At 44.6% G+C, this 11,794-nt stretch overlaps 2 protein-coding genes across 2 annotated transcripts; one reads left to right on the top strand and one right to left on the bottom strand.

Annotated features, from left to right (window-relative positions):
• The first annotated feature begins 105 nt into the window (after nt 1-105).
• ppid (peptidylprolyl isomerase D) lies at nt 106-3,985 on the top strand. The gene is made up of 10 exons (XM_023799242.2): nt 106-314; nt 769-909; nt 1,011-1,117; nt 1,235-1,423; nt 1,504-1,626; nt 1,804-1,910; nt 2,691-2,841; nt 3,054-3,140; nt 3,410-3,452; nt 3,583-3,985. The coding sequence occupies exons 1-10, from the start codon at nt 230-232 to the stop codon at nt 3,669-3,671; spliced, it is 1,122 nt and encodes a 373-aa protein (XP_023655010.2). The 5' UTR covers nt 106-229; the 3' UTR covers nt 3,672-3,985.
• A 156-nt stretch (nt 3,986-4,141) lies between these two features.
• Nucleotides 4,142-10,792, bottom strand: etfdh (electron transfer flavoprotein dehydrogenase). The gene is made up of 13 exons (XM_023799241.2): nt 10,604-10,792; nt 9,928-10,065; nt 9,311-9,540; nt 9,033-9,114; nt 8,568-8,686; nt 8,372-8,449; nt 8,019-8,165; nt 7,662-7,802; nt 6,946-7,089; nt 6,696-6,864; nt 5,757-5,939; nt 5,230-5,451; nt 4,142-4,551 (listed from the first exon to the last, which is right to left on the bottom strand). The coding sequence occupies exons 1-13, from the start codon at nt 10,632-10,634 to the stop codon at nt 4,388-4,390; spliced, it is 1,848 nt and encodes a 615-aa protein (XP_023655009.2). The 5' UTR covers nt 10,635-10,792; the 3' UTR covers nt 4,142-4,387.
• Nucleotides 10,793-11,794: the final 1,002 nt, after the last annotated feature.

The following is an 11,794-nucleotide window of genomic DNA, read 5'->3' as shown; positions in this document are numbered from 1 at the left end:
TTAATACATTTTTATCAAACGCAAAATAGCCTGCAAATGAATTTGGCGAAATGAAACTTTTATTTTGATATGCTCAGTCTCCAGACCACCGGAAATGCATTTTTTTCCCCATCCCGTTGTTCGTCTCATACTGCGGTCTTACGATCCCCAGACGCTGCTGGCTGCCATACTTTCGGTGCACGGCAGAGTCGGCAAAGTGTCATCACTGTTTTCGGCAATCGAATGAGAAATGTCAAACCCAACACCTCAAAATAAGCCTTCTAAGGCTGATAACCCTCGGGTGTTTCTCGACGTTGACGTCGGCGGTGAAAGAGGTACGTTAGCAGACTGTAACGTTAATTAAACCGCGATGTGTCCAGGTACTGAAAGAAATAGATATTTATTATAAAAAAATTATCATTTATCTATATTTGAGTTAGAGTTATGAGACTGTGTAATTGTATGCTAGTTAGATATTACCAGTGATGTTAGGCCATGTGCGTGTGTTGTCTGCCTAACCAATTCCTGAACATGTGCTAGTTCTGAAATCGACAAAACAGTTACATTATAATTTCTACTAATTAAATTTTAGCGATGCGTCCTCTAGTCAATAAAACGATTTTAAAATTTAGATTACTTGATAACATTGATTTATTAATACATTGCTGCATGGCTTTGCAAACTGCGACTAAGAGCCGGCTTCCAGAAAGCTCCGCAGTAAACAGCTGCTTTCCCAAGCGTCCTTGTGCGCTGTTCGGTCACAGACGGCCCCGTCTTCCCGTCTCCTAGTGGGGCGCATCGTGCTCGAACTGTTCGCCGACGTGGTTCCGAAAACCGCCGAGAATTTCCGAGCTCTGTGCACCGGCGAGAAGGGAGATGGGCCCACGACAGGGAAGCCGCTGCACTTCAAAGGGTGCCCCTTCCACAGGAGTATGTTGTGTTTTAAGTGACTAATGGAGCAGGGGGGATGTTTTTAGATGTACTGTGTCGGAGTTGGTTCAGGTAAAACTCGGTTCTTCTCCCATTCACAGTTATTAAGAAGTTCATGATCCAGGGAGGAGATTTCTCCAATCAGAACGGTACTGGAGGGGAGAGCATTTACGGGGCTAAGTTTGAAGATGAAAATTTCCACTATAAGGTACTGTAAAAAAAGTAATTAAAAACTCCATCCAGTAGTTTACATATAAGAACTCACTGCTTGAAATATCAGACATTGATGTTTGTTTTTAATAACTCTTTGATTTTTCCTTTCCAGCACGACAAGGAGGGTTTGCTGAGCATGGCGAATGCCGGGCCGAACACCAACGGCTCGCAGTTCTTCATCACTAACGTTCCCACCAGCCACCTGGACGGGAAGCACGTGGTGTTCGGACAGGTGCTGAAGGGGATGGGCATCGTCAAGATGCTGGAAGCGGTGGAGACGAAGGAGGACACGCCCGTGAAGGTGCAGCCGCCTGCAGAACGTCACGCCGCCCAGACACGCGTGCGGAGCCCAGCGCTAACCGGGTGGTCTTGTTTTTAAAGCCCTGCGTCATCGCAGACTGCGGTGAACACCGGCAGGGGGACGACTGGGGCGTCGCTCCCAGCGACGGCTCCGGAGACCTCCATCCCGACTTTCCGGAGGATGCCGACATTGATTTCAAAGACGTCGGTATCAGATGCCTTGGGGCAACTCTGTTTGCGAAAGGCGCTATTTAAAAATTAAATTGAATTTTGAATTTGAAAAATTGAAATTAGAGTTTTTTGGTCTTCTATTTTTTGGTGAATCAGGATTTCGTGATGGTTTATTTCACCGATTTGATATAATCGTCTTCTTTTCTGCAGGTTAATAAAATCCTGTCTGTTGCAGAGGATGTTAAGACCATTGGGAATAACTTCTTTAAATCCCAGGATTGGTTAGCAGCTAATAGAAAGTACTCAAAGGCTCTAAGGTATGTTAGAAGGCTGTATCCGTCCATCCATCCATCTAATCTAGTAATCAATGAATCTGGACATCCCCACTGTGATGTCAGCCAATCACAGGGGACACCCTGACTGTGATGTCAGCCAATCACAGGGGACACCCTGACTGTGATGTCAGGCAATCACAGGGGACATCCCCACTGTGATGTCAGCCAATCACAGGGGACATCCCCACTGTGATGTCAGCCAATCACAGGGTACACACTTGCACACAGAGTAGGCTGATTTAGGCCATTAACACTTGGTTTTAAAACCATAAGTATACAGCTGAGACACATGGCTGTTTACCCCTATGTCTGCCATGCGTCCCCAAGGTGTCCAGCTGACCACTTGGGTTAGTATTTTGATTCCTCGCGCAGTAACATTATCGTATCATCCTTGTCGGAGATGCACTAGCATTTACACTGCAAAAGATGTGTGGTCAAATGCGTCCCAGACCACCTCAGCAAGTGGTTTGAGCGACCGGATTGCAGTGCATCTTGGTGGTCCTTTACATTTGTATTTAGCGGTGTTCACTTGCGATTCGATCGCCCAAGACTCAATTTAAGTGTAAAGGGGGCCATAGAGACACCAGGTCACCTGATCACATTTTTAGACTGGGGGGGGGAAACGAGAGTCTCCAAACACGCAGTGGGTATATAAACTCCACACGCAGTGCACTCGGTCAGGAACCACACTGACAACCCCAGAGGCGTGAGGCCGCATTGTTACCTCTGCTGTGGGTAACCGGGCTACCATACCCGTCACAGGTACCTGGAGGCTGGAGGCGAGGCAGTGGACGACGACGACGAAGAGCTGCAGAAGAAGCTGGAGGCCATCGCGCTGAGCTGCATCCTGAACATCGCCGCCTGCAAGCTGAAGCTGCAGTCGTGGCAGGACGCCGTCGACAACTGCAATCAGGTGACCGATTCGGGGATTCTGCATGTTCTCCCTAAGCTACATGGGCTTCCTCCCACAGACTAGAGACACGCAGTTATGCTAATTGGTGTTTCTATATTGCCTATAGTGAATTTTGTGTGTGTGAATACACTGCCTACATACACATAGTTCATCTAGATGCATTATATTGTGTTCTATATAAAATTCAAAAGCCTATTTTCTCATCATTATAGGCACTCGACTTGAAACCTGACAACACTAAAGCACTGTATAGAAGAGCCCAGGCATGCCAAGGACTGAAGGACTACACTCAGGCCTTGGTAAGTGATGGCTGTTCCAAGTTTCATAATAAAAGCCCCCACAAACAGTGTTTTTTTGTATGTGTGCGTGTACACACATGCACATTTTTTGGTCATATTTAACTTATCCCTAACATTACACTATTCATGTTGTGCTACATTTGTTCACATTGCTGTATGTACATATTTGCCTTTATTTTTTTTACTGGAAGTATCATTGAGTTGTTTATTCATTGTACCTGTTGTGTATTCTGCTCTCTTCCATTCTAATCTAACCGTTTCAATCCTAGGCTGATCTAAAGAAAGCTCATGAAATAACACCTGATGACAAAGGTGAGTGTCTGTTGCAAACTTAGTTTTCTTTGAATAGTTCCCCCCCCCCCCCAGTAGTTGCTGATAATGGTCAGTGCGCAGTTTTTCCCTCCCGAATGAGAAGTCTAAGACACGGGTCTGTGTTTGACAGCAATTGGAAACGAGATTCTAAGGGTGAAACAGAAAGTCAAGGAAGAAAAGGAAAGGGAGAAAAAGACGTATGCAAAAATGTTTGCTTGAAGATCGGTCGGCGCTACAGCGGCCTTCTGGAAACGCCGCATTCGGTCGTGAATCGTTCGGTCGAACAGGTGGGCTCTTCCTGATGCAGTGTCTGCTTTGCTGTACTGTATTCAATGAAGCGGTCATCCTACTCAACATTCGTTGTGCTAATCCTAACAAACATGCACCATGGTAAATAAGGCTGTGACAACACAGTATACACACTGTTTTTAAATGACAAGATGTCTGCTGTAACTTGGTGGATTTTATAGTGTGTTCCATGTACCAAACCTGTCGGCCTGAACATGATAGAATAAAAGTATTGTTGTGGTTGAGTGCTTGTGTGTTTGTCGTTCTTTTCTCATTCTTCCCTTTCCTCAAAAAGAAGATGCATTGATAAGTGATGGGTATATTAATACTGGAGCGAAAGCGATAAATATCCGAAGATCTTCATATTTAAGCTTCCTAATGTTACGTCAAACATCCATACATTGAAATAAATCAGAGTTTAATAAAATTACAGAGCTATACACATCATCTTACCATGTAACAATAGTCCTCTATATACAACTGTCCATTTGGCAATGAACAAATCGTATTTTTTTTTTATTTTTTAAATAAAAAGTCAAAATGCGGCAACATTAAACTCAGTGTTATGAGGAGTCACGATGAATAATGTGTTATTGCAGTGGGATCAGAGCAGCAGGTTAATGCCTGACGACGTACTTTTTGAAAAATCACATGCCGTTATACGCTGGTCCCCCGCTTCCCTCGGGTACCACCCAGTTAATGTTCTGGCTCGGGTCCTTGATGTCGCAAGTCTTGCAGTGAACGCAGTTTTGTGCATTGATCTGTAGCCTCATGCCCTCTCCAGACTCCAGTGGCACAAACTCGTACACCCCTGGAACGGAAAAAAAAAATGAAGTCACGATACCAGAGCTGTATCGATATCGTTGAATTGCGATTCAGCTTATCGCGACTTTTCCATCCATCTTCTGAACCTTTGCATCAACATTACTGCAGTACAGTTTAGTGGATTGTTTTATTTTGCAAACATTTTTTTTCAACATCTGCTGATTAAAAATATGCTGCTAGTGCAGTTTATGCCAAGTGCACTGCAAAGCCGCACTGCAATGACGTGACTAACTCTGAAATGTTAAAGTACAAGTTAAATATTTCTTTGACCCCCCCCCCCCCCCCAGAAATGTGCACTTTACCTATGAACAAACACGTGCAGTTTATGCAGCTAGGAGTTGTACACAACAACTTTAGTCAAGATACTGACTCATCCTTGGTAGATAAAGGCTGTTTATGCCTAATTACATTTGGTTACGACGGTGTATTTTATCAGTGATGGATTTTATAGTGTGTTCCATGTACCAAACCTGTCGGCCTGAACATGATAGAATAAATATATTGATCTAGCCCATAGTTAACATAAAATAAGGGCACACTTTCTACCAAAAAGTGTCACATTTTTCCGGTCCAGAGAGTAGAAATCCAGACCAAGATTTTGTTTCAACCAACCAGTTGTGTATTTTGGTTCTCAGATGTGGACCTTTGAAAACCCCACCCATACCTGCTGGACAGAATCGCTGCTCTGGCCCATCGTAGATGGCCAGGTTGTTGGCGACGGGGACGCTGTCGTCCATGAGGGTGAGGTGTGGGGGCTGGTCGTGCTCATGGTTAGTGCCACTCAGAGCTACAGAGGACAGGAGGTCGAAGCTGAGCTTCCCGTCAGGCTTGGGGTACTCGACGGGGGTGCAGTCCTTCGCGGGTTTGAGCTGCGTAGCATCTGCACCTAGACACCGTGGAGAACGACGGCTCTTTGCTCAAAGTCCTCAACGCTGCTCAACTGCCCATTCTTTAGGTCAGTGTTTCCCAACCCAGTCCTCGGGGGAACTCCGGACAGTCCACATTTTTGCTCCCTCCCAGCTCCCAGCCAATCAGGGACACCGAATACCTGGTGCAGGTGCACTGGGAGCTGAGAGGAAGCAAAAATGTGGACTGTCCAGAGTTCCCTGAGGACTGGGTTGGGAAACACTGCTTTAGTTGAACCAACACACAAGCTCAAAAGACTTTCCCCAGAACAGTAGTGTCTCTCACCTATATGTTTTAAGGTCCACGGTTCTTTCCCGCGTAAGATCCAGTAAAAGATGCCAGTGTAGAACATTCCCCCATACAGTCCAAAGTAATTGTGGAATGAAGGTCGTATGTTTCTAACAGCACGTAGCTCTTTCCAAATCCAGGAGTTCTTCAAGCTGTCCTCATATCCTGGCACATGAATTCCTGGAAGACAAGTCATCACCGTGTGCAAAATGTTTTAAAATAATAAAATAAACTGACACTACCACCTGAAAGTTCTTAAGATGCCATTTTAGAATCCAAACTGATAACTAGTACAAATAAATGTATCCCAAACCTTAAAAGTGATCTTGAGCGTGGTGCTGGATTTTTTTACACTCAATAAATTATTAAGTGTTAAAGTTCCTTGGGATACATTTTTCCAGTGCATACATATCACTTGCGGCTAAAGTGCCACATATTGTAACAAACAGGGGCAGCTGTTACTCTAGAACATGGGGGCATTTTACAGGAAACATCAACACGTGCCTTCAGAAGTTCTTGAACAACGTGCAGGAATAATTCACAGGTTTTATTTTTGTGTGTCTGACTAGAAATTGCATCTATATACTGATCTAGCCCATAGTGAACATAAAATAAGGGCACACTTTCTACCAAAAACAGTCACATTTTTCCGGTCCAGAGAGTAGAAATCCAGACCAAGATTTTGTTTCAACCAACCAGTCGAGTATAAGAAGTCACAGAGTACTCAACTGGGTGGTTGAAACAAAATCACCTGCTGCTGGACCAATGATTCCCCCCCCAAAGGGAGGATCAATAAACTCCTAAATTATAAGATAAAAAAGAAAAAATAAGTGGTTCTGGATAAAGTCATGAACCCCTACAGGTTCGTACAGACCCTGCACCATCACTAGCTACTCAAAGCCACGCCTGCTGCCGTCAGACGGGTCTGAGGATTACCAGCCGTCTCAGACTGCAGGTTTTCGTCTGTGATCTTCTGGAAGATGGACTCGGCCGCCAGCATGCCGCTCTTCATCGCCGTGTGGGTTCCTTTGATCTTCGGCACGTTCATGAACCCGGGGCTGCAGCCTATCAGCAGGCCTCCGGGGAACGTCAGCTTGGGTATGGACTGCAAGGCAGATGTCATTCTGCTATGAGGACTGCAGGCACTAGGGGGCGCAGTCAGCCTGGCTTCCACGATGCAGCCTACCTGGAATCCACCTTCATTCAGGGCTCGGGCTCCGTAAGCAATCCGGTTTCCTCCCTCCAGAGTTGATGCCACTGAAGGGTGATGTTTCCATCGCTGGAACTCCCTGAAGGGACTCAGATATGGGTTCTGGTAGTCCAAGCCCACCTAAGACGGTAGCAATTTACAGGCAGCCTTGGTTATAAATTCATGGCTTTACTCAGTCTTTACATTTGCTAGAAACTCTCAATATAGTTTCAACTACACAGGATATTGGTGTGACGAATCAAAGACAACAGATGCTGCAGGAGTCTAGACATGGTGACCCACAGAAAAATAGGACTGATAAGTGGACAGAACGCCATGAACGCCAATTAAATTTCAATGTATATTGTCATGTGTTCCGAGGAGCACAGTAAAATTCTTACGCTACAGTTGCCGGGTTTGCAGTACAGACAAACAATAGCACAACTAAAACAAATGTTGAACGTAAAACAAGAATAACAAATACGTGCAAAATGGAAAAGTTAGGGCACAACTGAAGTGACTCCACTTTGGTGATCAGAAATACCATCGCCAAGCAAGATGTCCAAAATAAATACAGAAAGGCAAACACAGCAAGCTTTATCACGAACTCCACCCTGACTACTGACAACTTAGTGGGTGGGGCTAGCTGTGTTAGAAACTCCTCCCATCCCGAAACCATCTTACAAGTCTTGTACACGAAACACACCACTTACCACAAGGCCCAAAGCTACCAAAGGCTCCTTTTCATTCAGGTGATACAAAAACGTCCCTCCGTACGTGTGCCGGTCCAAGGGCCAGCCCACGGTGTGTTCAACTCTTCCTGGTTTCCAATTCTTTTCATCAATAATCCATATCTACAGTAAATACAAGGCACCATTCATTACGGCAGGAATGTTTAAAAATATCGAAAATTATTAAAGAAAAGGGAATGACTTGCGACAAAGACAACGAAAGGAATAATTAGGTGACTTACAGAAATCAGCCCTGTATTTGTATCATAATAAATAGTGTAAGTGATTCCAGGAATGCATAAGACAGCACCAAACCACACGCATGGAAGGTAGGCCTACCTCTTTAAGGCCTATGGCGTAGGTCTGCGGCTGGCAGTTCTCGCGCAGGTTGAAACGTTTATACAACTGCTTTGCCAAATGGCCGTGACAGCCTTCTCCAAACACCGTCACCTTGGCATGGAGCTCCATGCCTCTCTCAAACACGTCCTGCAATCAAAAGAATGGCGCGCGTTTCATTATGAGAAAACCGAACACCTACACAATACCGTCAGATTGGATAGATTACCTGGCAAAAAGTGAAGCATCGCGGCAAGTGGATTCTTTCACTATTAGGCACCGAACGGCTCAGTTTAGAAGCGTATCTGATTGACGTAAACACTTGCAGCACTGCGGGGACGCGTCGAGAAGCTCACCTTGGGCGATCCGTCTTTAGCTACCCCCACGTCGTTCGTGGCGATTCCTTTCACACTCCCATCTTCGTGAAACAGTACCTTTGATCGAAAGGGGAGATTCAGCGTAAGTAGTAATCTGAGCCCTACGTCAGCTCAAAGAAACTACTCTGGAACACATTAGACGTAATGAATTAAACACAAAAAGATTCAAAGGTACCTCTGAAGCGGCGTAACCGGGGTATAACTCCACCCCAAGCTCCTCCGCCTGTTCCCCAAGCCAGCGCACGAAATGACCGAGGCGGACTACGTAGTTGCCATGGTTATTCATCGGAAGTCCTAGAAACACATTTCGCCCAACAGATTAAACAAACAGTTAAACAGATATAAAGGCACAGGAGCGATATAAAAACTAACAGGTGTGCAAACACGCAGCACGTCTTATGAATCCTCTGCAGGTTCCTGTGAGAGGCTGCATGTAATACTATCTACCACACGTGTGCCAGACCGGGGAAAAGACAGGAATCTCCTCCAGTACCACTGCTGTTTAGAAACCCATTACAACTTTACTTTTAATAAAAATGGGGGGGGGGGGGGGGAAAACACAATTGTCCCTGGTCGCTCCTAAAACAATGTCCTTAAGGTCTTGTGCATCCCAAAGCATGATCTTAATGTTATAACTCACCGGGAAGGATTGGAACAGGGATTCTAGACTTTTCTGTTAAAATCGCAAACTTGTCTTCTGTCACTGGTGTATTTAAAGGGGCCTAAAAAAAAGACAGTCAATATTTAAATTTCACAGAATGTAATCTCACTATTATGTAGACTCTGATTAATATACTGTAAACTACAATTCGATACAATCATAAGCGCTTGTCTGTCACTGTGAAACAAACCATTAAGCCACATATTGTCCTTTATGGTCTATCAGTGATTGCTTTCTTTTTGATGTTTCCAACTCACTCCTCTCTCCTTCCAGTCCGGGATGAGTTCGCTGAGAGCGCTTGGCTCCAGACAGGCACCGGACAGCGTGTGGGCGCCCATCTGAGAGGCCTTCTCCACCACACAGACACGCAGCTCCTTGCCGTGCTCGTTAGCGAGCTGCTTCAGGCGGATGGCGGCAGAGAGACCGGCCGGGCCGCCACCCACGATCACGACGTCAGCCTCATCGGTGAATCGCTCCATCTCCACGCCTGCAGCAAAGTTAGTACTGCCGTCATATAAACGCAGCGAGGATCTTTACAGGCTGATTTCTGATAATCTTTGATGTTACACCTAAACACCTTTGTCACCCATCAACCACTAATGAGAAAAAAAAACAACTCAATAATCTGAAAATTTTAGCAACTACAAATCAATTAACTCCACTATTAAGAATTTAAGTTCTACATCAATCAAACTTACTCTGAACCAAGCTTAAGTTTTTCAATTTCAAGTCTGTGAGTTTACTGTGTCCTAAACAGTCAGTTACAAAATGCAATAAAAATCTTACTCTGCAAATCCACCCAGCCACTGGTAAACACAGTAAGCCAAACACGGGGCAAAGTAAATTGATAACGCAAATAATGTGGGCATTGCACCTTCCCATCGCGGGTCTTTGTCCCTGGGGAAGACGGTGTAGTGGGTGGTGACTCGGGGCACTGGGGACAGGGTGGACGCCCATCTCTGTGACAGCTTCTCCTTCTGCAGCAGATTCAGCACGCGCGCGCACCTGTGCACTGGCAGAGCAATACGCAGCTTTACAATGAACCGTGATAAGTCAGGGAAACGTACGACTAGACAGACAAAGAAAGAAAGCTCGCATAACATATCTTAATCATAAAGGAAATCCATCTCATAGATCATTCCTGAAACGTGTTACTATCGCGAGTAAAAAAAATCTGAATGAATATTATATAAGTTAATATAAAATGCAAAGCAGGAAATGTGCCACATAGAAAGATCGATTCAATATATGCATTTGTAAATATAGCCAGTTACGCCCACAGGAAATTTGCAAACGGCAACACAGAGCAGTAAATGACCTCGATTACGTGAACTTTACCCTACATTTATAAAGACCACTAGGAGTGCTAAGCTATTGCTATTACTCCCTACCCGAGATTTGTAACTTAACATACAAATCATCATACGGAAAAAATGGACATGCTGTTAATTTAAACCCAGTGATGTAAAGAAGTAACTCGAAACCGTATGGGTAAAATCTAACCAAATAACCAGTATCAAAATAAGCAAAAACAACGATGTGTACTGTACCTTGCTTTGCAATCTTGTTCATAGGAAACATCGTGTATTTACTAATCAAGGTCTAAAATCGTGCCAATAGGGTGGGTGACGAGGGATGGCCTTCAGGACATTTGGTCAACTAAACGCAAACACTTAGCACACAGCAACATAAGCATGGAGAAACCCCTCTCCTTCCCTCAATGTTATAAAATACATGCCACCGTAACCGGAAGTGACTTGTGCAGCAGCGTGCGTTGCGAAAAGAATTATGGGATTTGTAGTTTTTATTAGCGGCGAGCCAACGTTCCCCCCACACACATATATACTCGCGTGTGTGTGTCTCGCAAGAATATAAATTATATGTATATATAAATTAAAACATACAGATTTTAAACAAATTTTTATTCATTTTCGTCTTTTCCTATGATCAATGTAATACCACAATGATCATTACAATGCTAAATACATTATGCGTGTGCAAGGAATATTTTGCTATGATGTAACGGAAATTATCCACCAATAAATTAAAGTTCCTCCCTGCAGCACCGACAAAACGCTTTCATCCGGAGTTTAACATTGTTTAATTAACCATTACCAGTTTTTTTAATCCATCATTGTTCGGCATACGTATTGTCAATGCGTCATTGAGCTGCACTGCGCATGCGCCGAAATATTTCGCGGGAAATAAGGAACTTAATGTTGACGTTTTGAAAAAGATCACTGTTTACTCGTAGAGATGTCTGACAACTTGTCCGTTGCTTCTGAGAACACGTTTAACCTCACGGACACGGAGTTGTTAGAGGAAATTGAGGTGCAGGTAGATGATGTAAGTAGTCGACTTTCATCACTGGGAATTCCGTGCTGGGATCCTGATAGGGTCCTTCCCAGGTTGGTCGTTTATCGGTGCACGATGGTAAGCTGACATTTTTGTCGCAGGCTGCGGTGTCGTTGACTCACATGCTACACGCGACCTCCGTGATGGCCATCCAAGTGAAGGAGCTGGCGGAGAGAAGTTCAGCGAACGTGCAGTTTCTCAAGGCGTGGAGAGATTTGCTGAAGGGAGGACATCATGCCGATATGCCGGCCGCCCCGGACAGCTGATAGATGCGGCAGCGCGTTATTCGATCATACATATGCAGGCCGTTCGCTCACATGTATGCAGTTAACTAAGTACGCTTTGAAATATTCCCGTAATCGTTCCGAAATAACGTGTTTACTTGT

This window comes from Paramormyrops kingsleyae, chromosome 25, assembly GCF_048594095.1.
Source record: "Paramormyrops kingsleyae isolate MSU_618 chromosome 25, PKINGS_0.4, whole genome shotgun sequence".
Lineage (NCBI taxonomy): Eukaryota > Metazoa > Chordata > Actinopteri > Osteoglossiformes > Mormyridae > Paramormyrops > Paramormyrops kingsleyae.
This window is presented reverse-complemented; position numbering and strand designations above follow the sequence as displayed.

Coding starts and splice junctions, on each gene's coding strand:
- ppid (XM_023799242.2), top strand. CDS start 230: ATGTCAAACCCAACACCTCAAAATAAGCCTTCTAAGGCTGATAACCCT. Junction 910..1,010: donor AGGGTGCCCCTTCCACAGGA/GTATGTTGTGTT, acceptor TCCCATTCACAG/TTATTAAGAAGTTCATGATC. Junction 3,453..3,582: donor AATAACACCTGATGACAAAG/GTGAGTGTCTGT, acceptor TGTGTTTGACAG/CAATTGGAAACGAGATTCTA.
- etfdh (XM_023799241.2), bottom strand. CDS start 10,634: ATGTTTCCTATGAACAAGATTGCAAAGCAAG. Junction 7,803..8,018: donor ACGCCATAGGCCTTAAAGAG/GTAGGCCTACCT, acceptor TATTTACTGTAG/ATATGGATTATTGATGAAAA. Junction 6,865..6,945: donor TGAATGAAGGTGGATTCCAG/GTAGGCTGCATC, acceptor TCTGCCTTGCAG/TCCATACCCAAGCTGACGTT.